Below are 23,840 nucleotides of genomic sequence, written 5' to 3'. Positions count from 1 at the left end.
GAGACAGAAATTGCAGCGAGCCGAGATCGCGCCACTGCACTCCAGCCTGGCTGACAGAGGAGACGCCGTCTCAAAAACAACAACAACAACAAAAAAACCCCAAAAAACAAAAAAACAAAACAAAACAAAAAAAGATTTCAAGCAATAGAGAAGTGCTGACAAACTCGGGCCAAAGGAAGGCTTGATCATGGACACTTTCTCTTGAAACGCTGGCTGGATTCAAATCAGTGTAAACTTTTTAGCTCTGTGATGTTGAGCAAGTTACTTCAACTTCTTGTTATAGTTGTCAGATTAGTAAAACGGGTCATAAATAGTATTTCCCTTTAGGATTGTTGGGAGTGTTCAAGGAATGAATTATTTAAAAAGGCCTGGCACATTTTAAATGTTACATGATAAGAACATTGAGGAGAAATCCCCACTTCTCTCCTTGATTGACCGCAGGGTCTGCATGTCACCGAAAGTCATCCTCTTTGGAGGGCATCCCTCATTTTCAAAACTGCCATTCTGCAGTGGGGTGGCCGGCAGGCCTGGAAAGTCCCGGAGAACTATATGAAAAGGAGGAAACCGACAAATGTGCCGGCCATCACCTCAGAGGAGGAGCATGGAGGCAAGAGAGAGAGGCCGACCCGTGGTCCCCACGATCTGTCCACAGGGGAAACGAGTTTGAGGGTCTTAGGTGGGAAGAGGTACAGGTAATGAGGGGAGAGGGCGAGGGAGAAGCAAAAGTCACCTCCACCGTGGCTCATCTGCACACGGCTCACTCGCTCTGCTCCCCGCTCTAGCCAATGAAGAAGGTGAGCACGAGGGTGGAGCTGCACACGGACCCGGGAGAGGCGAAGCTGATGGCGACGGTGCGGGGCGGCGGGAATGGAGGGGGTGGGGACAGCGCGACCACAGGGTGGCAGGGGCGGCGCGTACCTCTGGCAGCACAGCCCCTCTCGCACGAGCGGGCCCCAAAGGGGCGGCCCCCGGGAGCCCACCAGGCTGCACTCAGGGGATAGTGCGCCTGACCCGCCTGCTGGGCACAGCTCAATCCAAGACCGCAGGCGCCGCGGATTCCTCGTAGGGGTGGGGGAGGGGGTACTCTGCCCCCGGCCCCCTCCCCTAACTATAAATTGAGTTTCCGGTTCCTAGAATCCACCACGCCTCCCACCTGCCCCACTGCTTCTTCGCCTCTCCCTTAGGAACTCTAGCTTCACCTCGCCTCGTAATGGACCCCAACTGCTCCTGCTCCACTAGTAAGGGATACCGGCTTTCGGGGCCTTAGAGTATCCATTTGCATTCCAGAGGATAGAATGTACCCGGGGCAGGAGGGAGGCGCATGTTAGCTCTTCCTAAAGTGGCCTCCTTTACTTTGCACTTCTCGGGTTTTTCCCTGTCAAGCGCCTTCATTACCACTTGGAATGTTGCCACCATCTTCCCAGCGCCTCCCTTTTTTTTTTTGAGACAGAGTCTTGCTCTGTCCACCAGGCTGGAGTGCAGTGGCCGGATCTTGGCTCACTGTAAGCTCCGCCTCCCGGGTTCACGCCATTCTCCTGTCTCAGCCTCTCCGAGTAGCTGGGACTACAGGCGCCCGCCACCACGCCCGGCTAATTTTTTGTATTTTTAGTAGAGACGGGGTTTCACCGTGTTAGCCAGGATTGTCTCGATCTCCTGACCTCGTGATCCGCCCGCCTCGGCCTCCCAAAGTGGCCCTCCCATTTTTGAAGCGAGGAGACTGAGGCTCAAAACTGCCAGGTCACCCAGATAGCCAGTGGGTTCCCAGGCTGGGACCCAGTGCTCTGTCCAGCATTAGAGCTGCCTGAGGTGGATGGGAGGCAGGGAGCATTGCCTCTTAGGGATTCCTGATATAAGGCCTTGGGGAGTAAAATTAGGAGGGCGCCTGCCCATCCGAGACGGTGGGGAAAAAGGGTGGGGCTGGGCTTCCGTGTGCCTGAGTGGAACAAGGTACCAGGTTTCCCATGCACTGAGCAGGAGGATGCTGAGGGCCTGCTCCTAACCCTGCACCACACTCACAGCTCACTGCCTTTTTCTCTTCCCTGCAGGTAGCTCCTGCACCTGCACCAGCTCCTGCAAATGCAAAGAGTGCAAATGCACCTCCTGCAAGACGAGTGAGTGAGTGCGGGGCCTTCCCTGGGAATCGCGGGGAGCGGGGGTGCTGGGCTGAGTCAGAGGAGGGATCTCAGATTCTGCAGGCAGGAGCAGGCTCATCACTAGCTTCCCATATCCCCGGAAACGGATTCAGGATCAGAGCTGGAAGAACATTAGAGATGGTTGATTCCTACTCAACCTTCATTCTTAACAATGGGGAAACTGAGGTCACAAGAATGTACCAGGTGGCCAACCACAGACCTGATTCTTGAGGACTTTCCTCACTGAAGGGTATGGTCCTGGGGAATTGCCCTTCCTTTGTGCCCACAGTCCCAGTCACTGCCTGTCCAGTCTTCTTCCCTGTCCTGGCTCAGGTGGGGCTGAGCAAGTTTTTCATAGGTAGGCTCTCACTCCAAAGATCCACCATTGTCTCCTGACAGAGCACACCATCCCGAAATAAGGCTCCTCTGGGTCTGGGTGCGAGCTTGAGCCGGGCCCACTGTTGGGGCAGAGAGGTGCCTGTTCAAATCTGCTGTGACCTCTCTCTCTCCCCTTCTTCCCCAGGCTGCTGCTTCTGCTGCCCCGTGGGCTGTGCCAAGTGCGCCCAGGGATGTGTCTGCAAAGGGACATTGACAAGTGCAGCTGCTGCTCCTGGTGTAGGAAAAGCTCTGTTCCCAGAAGTAGAAAGTGTACAAACCCAGAATTGTTTTCCGTACAACCCTGACCCATTAGTACATTTGATTTTTTAAAAATAAAATTTGTTAATGATAATAAAAGCTGACTTTATTCTGGCTCAGTTTTATTTTGTGTGCCTTGGAAATAAGTGACGTGATACCCAACAGAGCTGGGATAAGCGATTGCATTGAGAGTCCAGACACATGGGTGCTGGTACCATGTCCTATCACCTTACACACTGAGTGCCTTACGGCAAATCACATTACCTGTCTCTGCTAAAAAATGTAAAAGCATTATACATGTAGGCCAGGCATGGTGGCTCACACCTGTAATCACAGTACTTTGGGAGGCTGAGGTGGGCAGATCACAAAAGGTCAGAAGTTCAAGACCAGTCTGGCCAACGTTATGAAACCCCCATCTCTACTAAAAATACAAAAATTAGCCATGAGTGGTGTCGGGTGCCTGTATTCCCAGCTATTTGGGAGGCTGAAGCAGGAGAATCACTTGAACCCGGGAAGTTGTGGTTGCAATGAGCCGAGATTGCGCCACTGCACTCCTGCCTGGGTGACAAGAGGGAAAGTCCAATTCAAAAAAAAAAAAAGCAGTATACATGTAAGAGATATAATGGCATAGGCGTGGGCATCTGTAACAGACCTAAGCTTTGGGAAAATGAACTGAAATGAATTAGTATGACATATAAAAACAAAATGTACTTTTTAATATTAAACAGGCAAATTATTAATAAATATAAATATATGAAAATAAAATACATACAAAAAACAATATATGAAAAATATATGACTATATTTAAATAAACATACAAAAAACAGAAATATAAAAATTTACAAACATTGCATATATGTTCTAGGGTGTGTATTTCAGACTGGGAACAGTTTGTAGACTGACCCTCGTGTGTGGATCACACACCTTCAGCAGTGCTGGCCTGGACATGTCCGAAAGGAACTATCTGTCCTGAATGGCACCATGTCACTCATGGAACTCTCGCTACCCCTGAGAGCTCCTTGTTCTGACTCGGCTCTGAATCTTTGGAAGTTTCTCCCAAGGTCAGGCTGCAGTCTCCTCCTTCAAATTCCAGCCCTTGGTTACTTCAGGCCAGTGCAGTGAATAGGCAGGTGGAGTGAAGTGCCCAGCATCATCCTGGCAAGCTGACTATAGATAGCAACTGGGGTTCCCAGGTGAAGTACTTGACGCTGCCTCTGCAGAGGTGATGGCATATTCTGTAGTTTGAAGGTGTGTGGTGTTCATCGAGAAGGATGAGGACTGATCATTGCTACCAACAGCTGGTCCCGCCAGCTATCTCCTCAGGGAATTGTTATTTGAGGTTTAATCACAGGGAAGATGAGACAGGTGGCCCAGGAGTCAAGCCCTAGATGGGCTGCATGTGGTCTTTGTGACGAGGGAATTTCAGAAGGTAGCCTGGGCCAAGTGCAGGCTTTGATGTCACACAACTGGGTTCACAGCCCACTTCACTCCTTACTGGCTGTGTGGCCTGCACAAGTCACTTAACCTATCTGAGCCTCCATTTCCTCATCTGTATACAGGAGATTATATTTCCATATAGGGATCAAATGGGACAGTGGCCTGGTACTAGGGGCCTAGGGCTTACTGAACAATGCTATTATAATCATTTGTCTATGTGGACTTTCCAGACAGACAATCCTGTTAGCTCCCATCAAATTCCTTGGAAAAGGCCCATCTGCCTGCAGGTATTATGTGGACTGGAAGTTGGAGATGGGTTTAGAGTCTTGCTGTTCTGGTCTCAAGGGCATGTGGATGACCTCCTGCACCCGCTCTCCAGGATAAGACACTGCTCCAGCATTCAGACAGAGAACAAGCCTTTCCCACCTTTCAAGTCATTTGATCTTCACACAAACCAGAGACACAGTGAATGTGCAGGGTTTGGTGAGATGGCGTTGTCTTCTAGTGGAGTTGTACTGTCTTTTAGAGGAGTTAAGCAATCTTCCCAAGGTCACGCAGTTCAGAAGTAAAGGCATGAATGAATCTATGCTGTGGGTGTCCTCATGCCCTCGCCATAGTGAAAGATCATGCTGTCAATGGATGCTAAGCCTGGCCCCTCACATTCCAGAGCTGGAAGGGCCAATGGTTAGTTAGCCCAGTTGTGCCCCTGACTTGATAGTTGCGGAACTGAAGCCCAGAGAGGACACAAAGCTATGCAGAGGCCCTGATTGCCAGCTCAGTGCTCTTCCCACTGTGCCTCTGTGCCAGAGTTAGTGTCCTCATATGTCACATGACAGGGTGACACAGGGTTGTGGTTGAGGGCATTATTATATGGTCAGCTTGTATGAGTGCCAATCCCAGATGTGTCATCACGTATACCTGGGTGACACAACCTCTCTGTGGCTCAGTTCCTGCACTGTAAAAGGGGCAGAATATAATAATACATCATGTGCTGTATAAGGGCATTTTAGTTATAGACGCATTGCATATAGCGTAGTGGTCCTGCAAGGTTATAAGGTAATCGTACTGTACCTTTCTATGTTGAGCTGCATCTAGATACACAAATACCATTGTGTTATCATTGCCTTCAGTATTCAGTAGAGTAGCATGCTGTACAGGTTTGAAGCCTAGGAGCAATAGGCCATATCACATAGCCTAGGTCTGTGGTAGGCCATAATATCTAGGTTTGTTATTATACACTTTACACTGTTTGCACAACCATGAAATCACCTAACAATGCATTTCTCAGAATGTTTTCCCATCACTAAGCAGCATATGACTGTAATGGGGTCTGACTTGCAGAAATAAATGATTTAGTAGGTATAAAGAAATTAGAATGGTGCCTTGCACATGGCAAATGATCTATAATATTAACTATTATTTTGTTATTTTTATTCATGGCTGCTATGGCCTAAACGCTTGTGTGCCTCCAATATTCATATATGCAAATCTAATTTTCAGTGTGTTGATACTGAGGTGGTGCATTTGGGAGGTGACTGAAATAAGAGGACCTAGTGCTCATGAATGGGATTAGTGCCTTAATAAGAGAGGCTTGAGGGAGCTTGTTTAACTCTTTCCACCATGTGAGGACCGAGCAAGAAAGAGACATCCATGAGGAACGGGGCCCTCACAAGACTCCAGATATGCTGGTGCCTTGACCTTGGACTTCCATGCTTCCAGAACTGAGAGAAATATATTTTTGCTGTTTTAAGGTACCCAGTCTAAGGTATCTGGCGGTAGCAGCCCAAATGGACTCAGAAAATAGCATAGTTGACATTTTTACTCCAGACAAAAGAGCCAGGCCTGGTGTCCCTCCCTGTGTGTCCTCTGTCTTTCTCATCAGCCACATGAGCATTGACCTGTGGTCCTGACAGGGTCCTGCACTCTGCCCACAAAATAGGGATTCAAACCAGAAATATAAAGCCGTGAGCAAGACAGTCCCTGTCCCCATAAGAGAAATGGAAGGATGCCTGCCATTTCTGCTACCACCTGCACCAATATGTGACTTAACGTTTTTCTTTCAAATGATTCCTATTTCCTTAGATATATTTATATGAAAAGCAAACTCATTAGCACTACTGAAAAAAGAATCAGTTTAACTTCCAGACATAGAAGGTTGCCATCAAATTATGCTTATTCATATCCCCTCTGCATCTGTTTTGCTTCCAGGACTGACCTTGATGCTTGGTTTTGTTTAAAGATTTCAAGCAGTAAAGAGATGAAGATACCTAGGCCAAAGGGAAGCTTCATCATTGCCTTGGGACGCTGACCGGATTCAGACCCAGCAGTGTCACTTTGCAGCCCTCTGACCCTGGGCTGGTGGCTTGAACTCCTTTTATTGTTGTTGTTCAGATTAGAATATGGGTTCATAAATAGAAGTATGTCCCTTTAGGGTTGCTGTGAGGGTTCAAAGATGCAAAGTGACTAAAAACGGCCTAACACGGATTAATGTTACGTAGAGTAACAGGAATATGGAAGGAAAAATAACCCTGTTTCTTGCATTTTAATTTAATCCGGAATCCGCATATCACCTAAAATGATCCCTTTTCTGGGAGCATTCCACATTTTCCAAACTGTCATCCTTTGGTGGGGTGCCCGGCTAGGCTGTGGGGCGACCTGGACAGTTTTATGCAAAGGAGGACCCGGGCAAATGTGCCCATTCAGCCTCTCAAGAGTGGAGAATGCAAGGACGAGGGCAGAGCCCTGTGTCTGTTCTGTCCCTAGACATAAGAGAAACGTGGCCAACAGACCTAGGTGGAGAAGGAAACAGGGACCGGCAATGCAGGAAATCCGAGTGTCACATCCTCGGCCTCTCATTTGCACACTGCCCCCTCGCTATGCTCCCCGCTCCCGCCGATCCAGGGACGTGATCCAGGGACTCTGTGAAATGCAAAGCTACACACAGTGGAGCGGGGGCTGGGGGTGTGTAGACCGCCGGGATTCCGAGTTTCCCGGCACGCCTAGGAGAGGGAGAGGCAGGCAATGTCAGGGAAATTGGGAAAGGCAGGCAGTACGCCAGGGACGCCACGTACTGCCAGGTTCACAACGAGGTGGGGCCAAAGGGGCGGGCCCCGCGGTGCGCCCGGCGCTTGGCTCACGGGTTGGTGCACCCGGCCCAGGATCGCGGGCGGTGCAGACTCAGCTGGGGCGGGTGCAAGGACGAGGCGGGGCCTCTGCGCCCGGCCCTCTTCCCGGACTATAAAGGGAGCCGCCGGCTTCTGGGTTCCACCACGCTTTTCATTTATCCCGCTGCGTGTTTGCCTCTTGATTGGGAACTCCTGCTTCTCCTTGCCTCGAAATGGACCCCAACTGCTCCTGCTCGCCTGGTAAGGGACACCTAACTCCGCGCCTTGGGATGCCCGTTTCCCAGCCACAGTACAGACTGTTCCTGGGTTTGAAGAAGTCGCATTTTAAGTTCTGAGCTGAAGGGGCTCCTTTATTTCGTTAGGTGCTTTCTTCCCGTTCACGTCCCTGAGACCACTTCCCTCCTCCCTGTGCCCCTAAGTCAGAGTTGAGGGTACTGAGGCCCAAGGCTGTCCTGCTTCATGTCACCCAGTTGGTCAGGGGGCTGCTGGCTGAGCCCCAATGCTCTGACCAGGCTCTGAGCAGTCAGGGTGGATGGGAAGCGGGGGGCCGTTGCCTCTTCGGAGTTTAGGACAGAAGGTTCTGGCCTCCTGTCTTAGCCTTCCTGGGCTGTGTCTGGAGCCTGGGACCTTGCTTGCCGGGTAAAAGCAAGAGGACACTTGCCCTTCCCAAAATGAAGGGAGAGGAGATGGGGCTTCTTTTCCTCTCCCCTGAGTGGGAAAGGAGCTCTGAGGGCTGGTCCTGCAGCACAGAGGAGGGGGCACTGAAGCGTTATTGACCAGCTGCTGTACCTTCTGCATCTCACTCCCGGCTCACTGCCTTTTTCTCTTCCTTGCAGATGGTTCCTGTGCCTGTGCCGGCTCCTGCAAATGCAAGGAGTGCAAATGCACCTCCTGCAAGAAGAGTGAGTGAGGGGCCTTCCCTGCGAATCTGGGGGATGGGCCAAGTTAGAGCAGGGAACCCAGAGCTCTGCAGACAGGGGCAGGCCAATGACCAGCTTCCCCAAACCCCTCCTTCAACACCTGATTCAAAATCAGACCTCAAATTGCCTTAAAAATGGGTGAGTCCCAGCCTCTTATTACCAAACTAGAAACTGAGGCCCAGAGAGGTTACCAGATAGTGTTGGGAACAAAGCTGGAATGTGAACCTACGTCTCCTGCCTCCTGATGCAGCCTTCTAACCCTTCTGGGTCCTGAAGTACTTAAGGCCCAGGATCTTGGAGACCCCAGGTGATTTCAAACCTGATGATCCAGCCCTTTCCTGCAGGGGCAGCCCAGAGCTTCCCTGGCCTTCCCCAGAACTGCTGTGTGAGGGGTTTGCCCCCTGTCCTGTCATGAAGACTTTCCTCACTTAAGTGTAGGTTTTGGGGAACTGGCCTCCTTTTGTTCCTGTACCCCCAGTCACTACCTGTCCAGTCTTCTGTCCTGTCCCAGACTCAGGTGGGGCTGGGCAGCTTTTTCATATAAAACCCTCATCCCAAAGATCCACCAGTTCTCTACTGACAAAGCCATGCCATCCTGAAATGATGGTCCTCTGGGACTGGAGGCAGGGCTCGAGCCAGGCCTCTGTTGGGGCAGGGAGGCGCCTGATTGAGTCTGCTCTGACCTCTCACTCTCCCCTTCTTCCCCAGGCTGCTGCTCCTGCTGCCCTGTGGGCTGTGCCAAGTGTGCCCAGGGCTGCATCTGCAAAGGGACGTCAGACAAGTGCAGCTGCTGTGCCTGATGCCAGGACAGCCCTGCTCTCAGATGTAAATAGAGCAACCTGTATAAACCTGGATTTTTTTTTTTTTATACAACCCTGACCCGTTTACTACATCTTTTTTTTCTATGAAATATGTGAATGGCAATAAATTCATCTAGACTATTCTGGCTCTGGGCACCTCATTTGTCATTGGGTATATGGCACTTGGTTCCAGTTGGGTTGTAGGAAACCCAGATTGTGGGGCATTTCAGAGAGGGAACCATGGCAGTGGGGGTCTGGGTGCAAGGTTCCTGCAATCCTGCCTGGCCTTGGCTCTCCTTTGTGAACTATGGCAAACTAGGGGGTTTATTCTACCACCCTCTAGCAACAGTTAACTGGTAGCTTTTTGTGTAGCTGTGACACAGCCTATACTCACCGGCCACCTATGGTGCACCTACTGCATACACAGTTAGGCACGGGGTTCTTAGTGGTGAGGGGAACAGGGAGCTTATGGACTGCTGTGGGGAGAGAGAATGATAGAATAAGGAATCTCATAAAGGAGAAGGTGCTGTGACTGAATGCACTTGGGGTGAGCCTGAATGAAGAACTCTTTCCACTGGGATCTGATAGCTGCATTCCTGCAGAGGGCACAGCTCCAGCAAAGGTCCGGAAGTGGGGAAAAGTCTGGCACTTGGGGAACAGAAGGCCAATGTGTGATTGTGTGAGGGGAGAAGCCCATGTTCCGTTTGGAGAGGGGAGGGTAGAGGCCACGTGCCTCATTCATCTGAAAGATGGCCTCACTGGCTCCACAGCTGAATCACTTGGAGAGGCTGGAAAAGTGCTTGAGCCGGTATTCCACTTCCCCCACCCCTGCAGCCCCCTTTCCAATTTGTTTAGGGCTAAGTGGACCCAGGGAACCTACCTTTTAATTTTTAATAAGTACCTAGGTTTGCAACCCACTGAAGCAGTCAGAATTATTTGGTGAAATAAAATGGCCTCTGCCAGTTCCTCTCTGGTCTCAGGACCAGGAGATATTTTCCATCCCAGTTGGTATTTGGAGCAACTCTCCAACATGTGGCTGCCTGTCCTGGTGGCCGAGGGAACCTGGAGGTGTCCAGCTTCCGGCTGGCTGTGGAGGGAGAGGCTGGCAATCCTCACCATGTAGTGTGGCAAATGTCTTCATGGAGACCAAACCAAGCTCAGAGGGTAGATTTGAACTTCCTTGGGGGCTCATGCTAGGGAAACACCACCTCACTGAGGTTGGGTTGGTGTCTGAGGTGCCATTCTCTGGGGAGAGAATCTGGCAGAGACCTCATAAGGCGTGGGCAGGAGTGTGATGTGGGCACTGCCCTGTTTGTCTGAGATTTGATCCAGAAGCCCTGGTGCCAAAGTCACAAATGCACCCAGCCATTGCTCTTTCATAACTCTGTTTTGGGAAATTGCAGCTGCCAAACCTCTCAAGGGATAGGTACAAAATATTTTTGCCAGGTCTGACAAACATGATCATTCAACTTACGGCTCTTTTCCAAGTCATGTGTGAAGTGGCATCCTGTTCCATCCCTCACCTCCAGTCCTGAGCCCCATCTTCCTTGGGGCTGGGTGGGGCATGATTATTGTGGATGTCTGTTGGAGAGATTAATGTACAGTCATTCAATTTTTTTTGATGTGGCTCTTATTGGAATGCCTTGTTTAATTTCCAGAAGCTTCAGTGTCAAGCACACCATCATGAAACAGCCTGGTAAAGCAGTTAAGTGCGTCAGCTCTGGAGCCAGGCTGCCTGGCTAGACCCACAGCTCCATTAGTTAGGCGAATTATGTGGTCTCTCTGTGCCTCACATCGCTTAGGGTACGTAGGTTGTGGTGAGGTTGAATGTGGCTAGCACTGTCCCTGGAGCATATCAAGTCCTCAGTAAGTGTGGGCCAGGTGTGGTGTCTGACAATCAGCACGTGATCCATAAATGTTCTCTACTTAATTCAATGAGCACTTATGGGACCCCGTTCAGTATGTAAACCATTGTACTGCCCACAGAGAGGTTAGATAATATATAAATAAGAGCCAATTCCTTTGCTGGAGATCTTATTCAAGTCTCTGTTGAATTCAGGGAGCAATTATTTACCACTGCAAGATGCAGCTGCTGGGCTGGGACAGAGAGCCACATGGGGGCTAAAGATTTCTACCTCCAGGAGAAGCACCCATTCCACGCTGACTCTGGGATAGGCTGGGCGTGAGACAGGTTAAGACAGAGGTATGGACGCTTTGGGAGAAGAATGTGATTTAGCTGGGCCAGGGGAGCAGGAGAAAAACATTCACTCACCTGGGCGCAGTGGCTCACGCCTGTAATTACAACATTTTGGGAGGTGAAGGAGGGCAGATCGCTTGAGACCAGGAGTTTGAGACCAGCCTGGGCAACATGGTGAAATGTATCTACAAAAATAAAAAAAAAATAAATAAATTAGCCAGGCATGGTGGCATGCACCTGTAGCCCCAGCTATTCAGGAGGCTGAGGTGGGTGGATCACTTGAGCCTGGAAGGTCGAGGGTACAGGGAACTGTGATCGTGCCACTGCACTCCATCCTGGGTGACAGAGCAAGACCCTGTCTCAAAAAACAAAAACATTATTTGGTAGAGATGGAGGTCTCACCATGTTTCCCAGGCGGATCTCAAACTCTTGGACTGAAGCAATCCGCCCGCCTGGGCTTCCCAAAGTGCTGGGATTACAGGCGTGAGTCACCGTGCCTGGCTTAATTTTTTAAAAAACTTGTCACTGAATGGACAAGACGGGCATTGCTGAAAATGTCAGACTCAAATTTTGATAGCAGCAAGAATAATTTCTTTGAGGGGGAAATAGATGATGAGGAAAGTGTGATTTTGACATTGGTGCCAGTTAAAGATGATCCAAATATAGAATAAGTGTTTCTTCAACTTCTAATGTCAAACCGGAGAAGCCTAAGAAACACAATAAAGTTCATCTACCTCAAACAAACAAACAATTCACAGCTCCACAAGAGCTAGATGCAAAATACCAGTCTTTCCCTTGCTGACCATTTTGCCTCCCATTAATAAGTTGTGTCGGGAGACTTTGTGGAACTGGTGTCAACAACGAGGTTTGAGTCCTAATGGCAAGAAAATAGAAGTTTATCTGAGGGCCAGTCGTGGTGGCTAATGCCTGTAATCCCAGCACTTTGGGAGGCTGAGGCTGAGGTCAGGAGTTCGAGACCAGCCTGGCCAATGTGGCGAAACCCTGTCTCTACTAAAAATATCAAAACAAACAAACAAACAAAACTAGCCAGGCATGGTGGTTTGCACCTGTAGTCCCAGCTATGCGGGAGGCTGAGGCAGGAGGATCACTTGAACCTGGGAGGTGGAGGCTGCAGTGAGCCAAAATCATGCCACTGTACTCCAGCCTGGGTGACAGAGCAAGACTCCATCTAAAAAAAAAAAAAAAGTTTATCTGAGGCTCCATAGACATGCTTACCCTGAACAACAGCAAGATATTCCTGAAATGTCACAGGAGACCAGATTACAGCCATGGTTGAGGAAACACAAGGCAGTGACCAAGAGCGCAAGGCTTCAGAAAAGTCATGAGATGAATGAGAAAGCAGAAGAGACTAATACATTTGAAGTGATAACTTCAACTCAGGAAGCCATGTTGGCATCATTGGCAAGAATTGCTGTGAGAACTGTTCAGCCTAAGGCTGTGAATTCATGTTCTATTCCTGCTTCTGTTGAGGCCTTTTTGATGTAAGCCTCTTGTGTAAGGTGTCATGTGGTCCACAGCAGACTCATCTTGGTAGACACAAAGGGTTGGGTATACCTGCAGTTTCATGAAGGTCAGGCCTGGGTGCCTACCACTCACAGGAGGATGATTTCTCTCTTCTTGGTACCTGCCTGCATTTTTTCCATCCTTAGGCATAGAAGATCATATGTTATGTGCTGACTGCTAAGAGGAATAAGAAGATGATGAAAAGATGAATGACGATGGAGAAGCAGCAGCAACCTGTTTGAATACAATGTACTAGAGAAGGAGAGATGTACTTTCACACCATGTAACATACTGTGAAGGAATGGAAGCAAAGTCAATTTGAATGAATCCTCATGATCTACAAAACAAAATCAGAGTGATTAGGACTCCACAGTGAAGATGGTTGACTAGTGACACAGCCTCATCTAAAGAGCCCCACAGAAAGTGAGTCTGAAGGCCCATTAAAATAAAGTCACTGCAATTGGCCTTAACAAAAACAAAAACAGGCCAGGCACAGTGGCTCAAGCTTGTAATCCCAGCACTTTGGGATGCCAGGTGGGTGGATCACCTGAGGTCAGGAGTTTGAGACCAGCCTGGCCAACATGGCGAAACCCAGTCTCTGCTAAAAATACAAAAATTAGCAGGGTGTGGTGGCGCGAGTCTGTAATCCCAGCTACTCAGGAGGCTGAGGCAGAAGAACCGCTTGAACCCAGGAGGCAGAGGTTGCAGTGAGCTGGGATCTCGCCACTGCACTCCAGCCTGGACAACAAGAGCAAGACTCCACCTCAAACAAACAAACAAAACAAAACCCATTTACTCATTCACTCATTCATTCATTCACATGGTCACATCTTGGCCACAGCAGATACAGCATTGATGGGTGGGTTGGACAAGCAGGAGGTTAACTCTTCTGGAGGGGGCTGCCCTGAGGCAGCCCAATGTGGATGATGAAGGCAAACTGAACCACTCAGATCCTCTCTTCTGAGAGACCTGAGGGGCTAACAGGGCTGCCAGAGCTCATGATAAAACTGGAGCTGCATCATGAGAATAGTAAAGAACCCACCCTAAATAGTAGCCATGAGGACAATTAGACCAAACCACATGCCTGCTTTTCCGTGGGAACTGCTATATATCTCAGTCCTCTAGAGACCCAGAGGGGCTGAACATCTGCTGACCGGGGTCCCAATGATACCCACCTCCCTTTGCATCCTGAAAGCAAACTCTGTATCAGTCAGGGTTCCTTGGATGCAAGCAACAGAAATGGACTCCAGCTAAACTAGGTAAAACAAATTCATTGGAAATATACTGGAGACCCATGGAGTCAACTAGAAGGATGGAAAACTAGGCTCAGAAATGGGTGGTTGCTGTGAGTGGTCAGGTGGCAGGTCATGTCACAGGAGCAGCCCGGCTGGGCTGCAGCAGTTTACACAGCTGTCACCACTGCTTCTGCTGTCCCCAAATGCCCCCACCACTGCCACTGGCCACTGGTACTGTGAATGAGTTCTAAAGTATTCACTGAATTCTTTACCTCCAGCTTAGGATTCAAAGTCTCAGGAAGTCCACTGGCTGGCATTGGGGAGGAGAATCTGGCCACCTTCAGGTTCCCTAGTGGTACATGGGACTCTGCACACCCTGAGACTCACCCTGTGGAGTTTCTTCCTATGCCAGGAAGAGTCCTGGCAGGAGATCAGTGAGTCATTGGGGAGAGTTTAATAAAGGGGTTGTTTACAAAGGAGCGGGAAAGATGAAAAGAAATGAACAAAAGATGCAAAGACTCCCAGGCCTGCAGCACTGGGGAGCAATTGCCAGGCCCAGGCGTTTAGCTACCCCTGGAACCCGGAGAAAGTAGCTGCAGGAGAGGGTGTCCCAAAGGGAGCTGCGACTCTTAGATTCCCACACAACTTGGTGAAGAGGGAGTCCATTCGGTAACCTCCTCTCCATTCTGTGACCTCCTCTTCTCCTCTCTCATCTCCTGCCAATGCGCTCATTGGCTGAACCCAAACAGATGCTGGCCCTACCGCTCCCTCCCTCTCTCTGGGTGGCAGAAGGAGGGTAGAGAGCGGGTCTAGAAAATACCCAGCACACCCGCAAATAGGCTGTGTCCCATCACTAAAGGCCATGTGCGTCTCTTCCATACACCCTGGGGGAATGGAACTAATCTAAAGACAAATTCAGCTTAAGGGGTTGGAGGGGGTCAGGGGTGATGGTGGAAGCCATGTATGGTGGAAGCAGGAGTCAGGGTGGGGTGGAGGTGGTGCAGGCATTTGAGGGCTCTCAGAATGTCTGTCTGCAGATGTGTCTGAGCAAGTCTGCTCAGAGCCCCGTGAGGAGTGGAGGTCGGGGAAGAACCTGAATCACACACCTGTGTGTCCCCATGGGATGCTTACCTGGCTCCATTTGTGGCATCACAATACCTACTAAGCCACCTTTTATTTTTTCCTTCTTTCCACGTTCCTTTTCTTTTTTTTTTAATTATAGGTTTGAGGGGTAGATGTGAAGTTCTGTTACATAGATAAACACACGTCATGGGGGTTTGTTGTAAACATTATTTCATCACCCACGTATGAAGCTCAGTTTCCAATAGCTATATTTTTTGCTTCTCTCCCTCCTCCCCCTCCCCCAAGTAGGTCCCATTGTCTGTTATTTCCCCCCTTGTGTTCATAAGTTCTTATAATTAGCTCAGACTTATAAGTGAAAACATGCAGTATTTGGTTTTCTGTCCCTGCTTTAGTTTGCTAAGGATGATAGCCTCCAGCTCCATTCATGCTCCTGCAAAAGGCATGGTCTTGTTCTATTTTATGGTTGCATAGTATTCCATGGTGTATATGGACCACATTTTCTTTATCCAGTCTGTCACTGATGGGTATTTAGATTGATTGCATGTCTTTGCTATTGTGAACAGTGCTGCAAGAGCCACATTTTCAGGGTGATCCCTGGGGCCATCCCTGGCTGGCTGAAGCACTACATCCACCTCCTGCCCTGGGCAAAGCCGTGAAGTCAGCAAGGCTGGCCCTAGTTCCCCTCATCCTCATCAGCCATCCTTAGTTCCTGTCTGGTCCCCTCCACCCTCCATAGAGAAAGATTCTCCCTCCCTGCAGAAACCCACAACTCTTCTATGCAGGGAGTGGGAGACTAGGGTGGGATGGAAGGGCTGGCTGCTTTTCAGGAGTCAGAGCCCCTCCCTCTTCTGAGCCTCTGCCTCTGCTGGACAGACTTGGGGATTCTTGAGTCCGCATGGGAAGGAGCAGAGACAAGGCTGGGAAGCTGTTGTTGTCACCCAGGCCTAGGTGATATGAAGGGCTCAGTGGACTGGTCCCCTGGGGATTCCAGAGGCAACCTCACAAAGCCAGGGTATAGACCTGCGCCCCATCACCAGCCACTTTGGCCCGCCCAAAATATCATTTCCATCCTGGGGGTGGGCGTACCCCCCTCAAACCTGAGTAAGGCTAAGCCAGAACCTACACCAGTAGATCAATGATCTTGGGTTTCCCAGCCTGGGAGAGTTTGCCAGCATCAGTGGTCCTTCAGAGAGACAGGGCAATGCTTCACCCAGAGAAGTGACTCTCTGGGGGTGCATTTGGGCTGGCATGGGCTTTGGTAAAGTTTGACTGTCTTGTATCCATCTCCCCAATTTACTTTAGGGGAATTCCCCCACCTCCATTGGGCACAGCCTTGATGGGAGGGGAGAGCCAGGGTCTGGCTTCAGCTATAAAAGCTGGAGGGCCAGAATCTTGTTCTCCAGGGAGCCTCAGTCGATTGGATGTTCCCTTTGGGAACTCTGAGATGTGGGTTAGAATGTGTCTCAAAGGACACCCATCACAGGTGCACACCCCAACCCCACAGCATTTGCTTGATTTCTGAGAATGACCCCACAGCCCCCACCTTTTACCCTTCTAGCAAATGACCCTTAGCTTAATTCTTTTTTTTTTTTTCGAGACAGAGTCTCCCTCTGTCGCCCAGGCTGGAGTGCAGTGATGTGATCTTGGCTCACTGCAACCACCGCCTCCCGAGTTCAAGCGATTCTCCTGCCTCAGCTTAATTTTATTGCTTGCAACCAGAGTCTGGACAGATATCCCTTTGATGGGGAAGGTGTTGGTGGCATGAGGGGGCTTTCTCCATGGCATCACAGGGCCAGCCACTGTGACCAAGCAAGACTGTCCTCACCTGACCTCCAGGGCCTGAGACTCTGAGGGTGGAACTGGATGGGGAACTGGATATCACATCTCATCCCGGGGCAACACTTCTTCTTGTCTGGGCCTGTGAGACACGCCCTGGAGTGAGCAGGTAGGCGTTTCCTGCCCTTGGGGCCTGCCACTCTCAGGCCTGGGAAAACTTACTTTCCTGGCAAGGATTCAAAGCTTGTAACAGTCTGAAGTGGCTCTTCAGAGTCTGGTGGGTCACATGGGCTGAATCCCTGGTACAGATGAAAAGGCCAAGGCAAGGCCAGGCGTGGTGGCTCACACCTGTAATCCTAGCACTTTGGAAGGCCGAGGCAGTCAGATCACTTGAGGTCAGGAGTTCCAGACCAGCCTGGCCAACATGGTGAAATCCTGTCTCCACTAAAAATATAAAAATTAGCCGGGTGTGGTGGGATGTGGCTGTAATCCCAGCTACTACGGAGGCTAAGACAGGAGAATTGCTTGAAACCAGGAGACAGAGGTTGCAGTGAGCAGAGATCGTGCCACTGCACTCCAGCCTCAGTGACCTGGGTGATACAGTGAGACTCTGATGATTAAAAAAAAAAAAAAAAGAAAGAAAGAAAAGGAAAAAGCCAAGCCAAAATCCCCAAGGCAAGCTCCCCTACAGGGAAAGAGGCCAAAGAGGGCAGATGTGCAGGGCCCTTGGCACCCCTGACTCTCCTTCAGCACACCCACCCCGGTATGGACCCTTGCTTCTCATGGAGGAGGGGATGATAAGAAAAGGCCTAGAGATGTGAAAGAGTCTTGTTTGATCACTTCCCAGGTGATAGGGAGCCACAGAGGGTTAAGGGACAAGGAAACAACGTGATTGGAGGTATTAATTTATTAATTCCTGGCTACTTCCACTGTGCTGGGCCTGTAACAAGGACTTATTAATAATAGTGAACAAGATAATCCTTGCCCTCCTGGGGTCCTCAGTCTATGGCATGAAGACAGGGGAGTCAAGGACACAAATTCAACATAGAGTGAAAGAAGGCAGTGTGGCATCAAACCAGCTCCCATCACTTCCTACCACCCCATAAACTCCTACCATCCCCTCTGCTGTGGGTCCAAATCACCACCTGCTTCTCCTGGATGACTGCCCCAGCTTCCAACCTGCTCTCCCTAGTCTGTCCTTACTACCTGAACCCTACGCTCAGCCCAGAAGCTAAGGGGGTCTTCCTCTCCCACTATGCGAAATTATGCTCCTTGAGGGCAAAGACCTACATAAATTATTTGGAATTCCTTTATACAGGAGATTTTTTTGTTCTCCTTTATTTGTAGGAGCTTCACTGGTCCCTGTCTCACTCTGTGTAAGTCAGAGTCCTTACAGTGGACTTTAGGGCTGAAATAGAACCTATGGATCCACGTCCTCTCTTGGTACATTAGAATTTTAAATTTCTGCAGATCAAATGTGTCCAAAACGGTTTCTCATTGTGACTTTAATTTGCATTTTCCTGATCACTAATGATGTTTATTAGTGATCTTCATATATTTATTACCATTTGTATATTTCCTTTTCTGAGAAATGCCTGTCTATATCTTGCCTCATTCAAAAAAATTTGCTAGGCCAGGCTTGATGGCCCTAGTAATCCCAGCATTTTCAGAGGCCAAGATGGGCGGATCGCTTGCACTCAGGAGTTTGAGACCAGCCTGGGCAATATGGCAAAACCCTGTCTCTACAAAAAATACAACAACAACAAATTAGCCAGGCGTGGTGGCATGCACATGTGGTCTCAGCTCTTCGGGAGGCTGAGGTAGGAGGATTGTTTTAGCCCAGGAGTTTCAGGCTGTAGTGAGTCGTGAGGGTGCCACTGCACCCCAGCCTAGGTAACAGAGCAAGACCTTGTCTCAAAAACAAAACAAAACAGACAAACAATTTTTAAAAAATTTACTAAAGTCCAATGCCATTCAGATTTTCTCGATTTCTTGCCTAATGCCCATTTTCTGTTCCAGGGTCCCATCCAAGATACCATGTAGTTTGTGGGTCTTCGTAGGCTCTTCTGGGCTGTGATCGTTTTGTCAGATTCTCCTTGCTTTGGTAACCTTGACAGTTTTGAGGAGTCCTGAGCGGATGCATTGTGGGATATCCCTCTGTTGGAATTTGTCTGATGTTTTCCTCTTTCTTAGATTGGAATTATGGGTTTCTGGGAAGAAAGCAACAGGATCTTCCTTACCATGCAGTATCAATGGTATAATACTATCAATATGACTTATCGCTATTGATGTTGACCGTGATTACCTGGCTGAGCTAGTGGTTGTCTGGTGTCTCCACTGTGAAGTTACTCTTTTTTTTTCCTCCTCTTTCCATTTACATGCTGTATTCTTTGGAAAGAAGTCACTATGGGCTGGGCACGGTGGCTCATGTCAGTAATCCCAGCACTTTGGGAGGCCAAGGCAGGTAGGACTGCTTGAGCTCAGGGGTTCGAGTCCAGCCTGGACAACATAGCAAAACCTCATCTCTAGTAAAAATTTAAAAAAATTAGCAAGTTGTGATGGCGCACACCTACAGTCCCAGCTACTCAGGAGGCTGAGGTGGGAGGACTGCTTGAGCCTGGAAGATTGATGCAGTAAGCCCTGATCACACCACTGCACTCCAGCCTGGGTGACAGAGTGAGACCCTGTCTCAAAAACAAAAAAAAGTCACTATGTGCAGCCCACACTTAAGGAATGGGAAGTTATGCTCCTTGAGGGCAAGGACCTATATAAATTATTTGGAATTCCTTTATACAGGAGATATTTTTTCTTCTCCTTTATTTATATATTCAATTATTTAGTTATATCAGAATGGATTCATGGGTATGTATTTTATACTTTGGGTTATAATCCAATACCAGTTTATTGTATTGCTCTAATTGTTCCAGCTTTGGCGACTGGGGGCTCTTTCAGGTGGCTCCTGTGTCCCTTTGACATATCCCTATCCTTATGGACTATCTTTTTTTTTTTCAGTACTTCATTACTTTCTGTTTGCACCCATTTTTCTATGAGTTACTTGTATGACTCTTATTGCATTATAGATGCTCTTTATATATGTTTGAATTGCATCTCTTGCCTGACTGAGTCTTTTCATGGGCAAAACATCTTACTTTTATTTGTTTTTATTTTTACTTTTATTTTTTGAGACAAGCTATCACTCTGTCACCCAGGCTGGAGTGCAGTGACGCCATCAGGGCTCACTGTGATGGCAGCTGCCACCACTCCAGATGGCTGCCATTGCCATCATGCAGGCTGCACACTCCACAGATCAGTTAGGAGCCCCACCCTCCTAGATGGGGCTGCAGCGACCCAAACTCTGGCTGCAGATCTGAGCCACCTTGTGTTCTTGGGGGGCCAGAAGCAGGGAGGAGCTCTGCCCCACTGCATGGGGCCGCAACCACCCAAGTTGTGGCTGTAGACTCAGGCATCCCTTCACTCCTGGGGGAGCAAGAAGGCCCCCCCATGCCCTCACAGGCTCAGAAGTGTCTGCTCCCACTGCCTGGCTTCTCCCTGCTGTCAGTGCACACTCAGGTGTGGGAGCAAAGTCTGGGCTGAGCCTGGTGGCCATGAACCACAGCAGGAGGCAGACAGATTCCTGGGAGGAAGTGGGTGGTCCTGGTGAGGCCCCACCTTTAAGCCAAGCAGGGCCTGAAGGGTGGGGACCAAGCTGCCTGTCCCATTGACCAGAGTGGGAACTTACGGTGTCTTTTCTGGGCCCGCCCATGGCTACCCATGGGCCAGTCGGTGTGCCCTTCCTCCCTTCAAGGCCCATAAAAGCCCCAGACCGAGCTGAGCAGACTACAGGACAACCACCAGCAGAAAGGAGCTACCCTCTCTGCTGAGAGTTTCAGAGACCTGCAGAGACCTCAGGACTACCAGCAACCCACTCCAGGGCCTCCTGTCTCCTAGGAGCTGGGCAGACATCAGGACAACCAGTAGCAGAGAGGAGCTACCCTCTCCAAGGCCTCCTCCCTGCTGAGAGCTGAACAGTAAGGATAACCTGCCTGCAGAGAGGAGCTACTCACTGTGGGTCTCCTCTGAGCTGTTCTAACACTCAATAAAGCTCCTCTTCGTCTTGTTCACCCTTCGCTTGTCTGCATAGCTCATTCTTCCTGGATGCAGGACAAGAACTCTCGCAAAGGTGCCACCAGCCACAGAGGTGTCTGGCCAGAAAATTGACACCCCAAAGATCCTGTAATGACTGCAGCCTTGACCTCCTGGGCTCAAGCCATCCTCTCACCTCAGCCTCCTGAATAGCTGAGACCACAGGCATGTGCCATCACGCCTGGCTGATTTTTTAATTTTCATGGAGACAGAGTCTCCCTATGTTGCCCAGGCTGGTCTTGAAATCCTGAGCTCAAGTGATCCTCCTGCTTCAACATCCCAAGGTGCTTGGCTTAGAGATGTGAGGCCACCACACCTGGCCAAGGTCTTACTTTTAAAGTGGTCAAATGTATCACATTTTATTATATAATCAATACTTTTGTGACTTGTTTAAGGAATGTTTTGCTATTTCAGGGTCAAAAAGGTATTTGAATACCTAAAACTATCTAAAATATTTTTTTCTAAAGTTTTGTGTTTGATATCTAAGTCCCTCACTCATCTGGAATGGATTTTTGCATATGGAGTTGAGATGGATCCAATTTCATGTTTCCTGGTGAGCCGTCAGGTCCATTTATTGAGTGTTCTCCTTTCCACCACTGAGCTGACTTGCTACTGTCATATAAGACCTGCAAAAGAACTGAAGGAAGCCTGGAAAGCAGTTGAAGTAATTTCTAATTATCCAGTTAATATGCAGTGCTACCCTGAGTAGGAACTAAAGGCTTCCTCTTAGGCCCATTTCATATATAAATATGGTTGTAAAATGCTTAATATGATCTTTTCTTTTTTTTTTTTTGAGACAGAATCTCACTCTGTTGCACAGGCTGGAGTACAGTGGTGCGATCTCAACTTACTGCAACCTCTGCCTCCTGGGTTCAAGCAATTCTTGCACCTCAGCCTCTCGAGTAGCTGGGATTACAGGTGTATGCCACCACACCCAGCTACTTTTTCTATTTTTAGTAGGGACGGGGTTTTGCCATGTTGGTCAAGCTAGTCTCAAACTCCTGAGCTCAAGCGATCCACCCACCTCAGCCTTCCAAAGTGCTGGGATTACAGGCTTGAGCCACTGCACCCAGCCTAATATTATCTTTTAAAAATCTAGTTCAACAATGCATAACAAAATACATTAAGACCAAGTTTTCCTGGTATGTAAGGAAAGTTGAATATGATAAAGTAAATAAATATTAGTTACCACAGGAGAGTATAAGAGAAAAAAAACATAAGATTGTGTCAATAGGTACAAGGGAAAGAAGCCATTTGATAAAATTTGACAACCATTGATGATAAGGATTCTTTGTAAATTACAAGGTAATTTTCTTAACCTGCTCAATCAGTCAAGGTCCAATCAGGAGATGGTATTTTGAACAGAGAAAGTTAAAGTTTACTGTAAAGACTTCTTAACAGGGGATTGGAGTAACAGAATTGATGGTAAGAGTAAAGGAAACTCCAAAGAATGCAGGAATGGCAGATACAGGGAGCAGCAGCTATCCTGGGCCTGTGCTAGAGATGGATGCTAGAGAACCCAGGGAGGAAGCAGAGCTGCTCCAGGGCTGGGATACAGACCTTGATGGGGAGGGCTCAGCCCTGGCTTAGTGTTTGGTGGAGACATCACTAAAGTACCTTGCTGATGGGACTTGCTGGGAATCTGCCATCTGGGATGCTGGGGAAAGCTGTGGTCCACAGAATGGCATTACACCTTGAAACTTGCCGCAAAGTCACCTGAGAGGATGCCAAGGAGCTGCTGGCCACTGGCTGCTGGACACCACGCTATAGAACCTGGGAGCTAGAGAAGCACCTGTCTTAGTCAGCTCCAGCTGCCATAACAAAATGCCATAGACTAGGTGGCTTAAGCAACAGAAATTTATTTTCTCACAGTTCGGGAGGCCAGAAGTCTGAGATCAGGGTGCCAGCATGGTTGGGTTCTAAGGAAGGCCCTCTTCCTGGCTTGCAGGTAGCTTCCATTTTGCTGTGTCCTCGCATGGCCTTTCCTCAGTTTCATGTGCAGAGAGAAAGTGAGAGAGCTCTCTGATGTCTCTTCTTTTAAAGGCACTAATCTCATCATGGGGGTCCCACTTGCGTGACCTCATGTAACCCTGATTACCTTCTTAAGCTCCCATCTCCATGTATCATCACATTGGGGCTTAGGGCTTCAATATAGGAATTTAGGGGTGAGGACAAGAGCATTCAGTCAATGAAATCACTCTCTGTGATAGCCAAGTGCTGGAGAAACTGTGCCGTGTAGGAGCTGGGTGCTGGAGAAACTGCATTCTACAGACTGTGCTGGAGAAAGCACCCTACCGGAGCCCACCAAAAAAGACACCTGGCAACCCGGAGGAGAAAATGCCCTCCTCCTGCACTGTCCCTCCAATGCCTTCTGACATGCTTCACCACGCTCCGGATGGCCCTGGAGAAATATTTATGAAGCCCTCCTCCATGGTCCCAGAGCAGAAAGAGAAGGGTCGATCTGGAGCTTACCTGGTAAGGCATATTCATTTAAAAAACAAAACAGGCTGGGTGCAGTGGCTCACACATCTGTAATTTGGGAAGCTCAGTAGGGAGGTTGTTTGAGCCCAGGAGTTTGAGACCAGGCTGGGCAACACAGCGAGACCCCCATCCCTACCAAAAAAAAAAAAAATCCAGGCATGGTGGCAGCCTCCTGTAGTCCCAGCTACTCAAGAGGCTGAGGTGGGAGGATCACTTGAGCCCACTGAGGCTACAGTGAGCCACGATCATTGCCACTGTACTCCAGCCTGGCGACAGAGGGAGTACAAAATACAAAGCAAAACCAAATACGAAAACAAAAAAATCCCGAAAAACCCAAATATGTCAGAAAA

The 23,840-nt window shown here is 49.0% G+C and overlaps 1 protein-coding gene and 2 pseudogenes across 1 annotated transcript; all 3 read left to right on the top strand.

Moving 5' to 3' along the window:
• Positions 1-1,210: 1,210 nt before the first annotated feature.
• Positions 1,211-7,115, top strand: LOC115837047 (annotated as a pseudogene).
• Positions 7,116-7,458: 343 nt separating this feature from the next.
• Positions 7,459-9,192, top strand: LOC100606303 (metallothionein-1X). The gene is made up of 3 exons (XM_003263083.3): positions 7,459-7,571; positions 8,168-8,233; positions 8,960-9,192. The coding sequence occupies exons 1-3, from the start codon at positions 7,544-7,546 to the stop codon at positions 9,049-9,051; spliced, it is 186 nt and encodes a 61-aa protein (XP_003263131.1). The 5' UTR covers positions 7,459-7,543; the 3' UTR covers positions 9,052-9,192.
• A 2,610-nt stretch (positions 9,193-11,802) lies between these two features.
• On the top strand, positions 11,803-13,014 carry LOC100591076 (annotated as a pseudogene).
• The last annotated feature ends 10,826 nt before the right edge of the window (positions 13,015-23,840 follow it).

Source organism: Nomascus leucogenys, chromosome 2 (assembly GCF_006542625.1).
Source record: "Nomascus leucogenys isolate Asia chromosome 2, Asia_NLE_v1, whole genome shotgun sequence".
Lineage (NCBI taxonomy): Eukaryota > Metazoa > Chordata > Mammalia > Primates > Hylobatidae > Nomascus > Nomascus leucogenys.
Note: the sequence above shows the minus strand (reverse complement) of the source record. Positions and strands in the feature narration are given on the sequence as shown.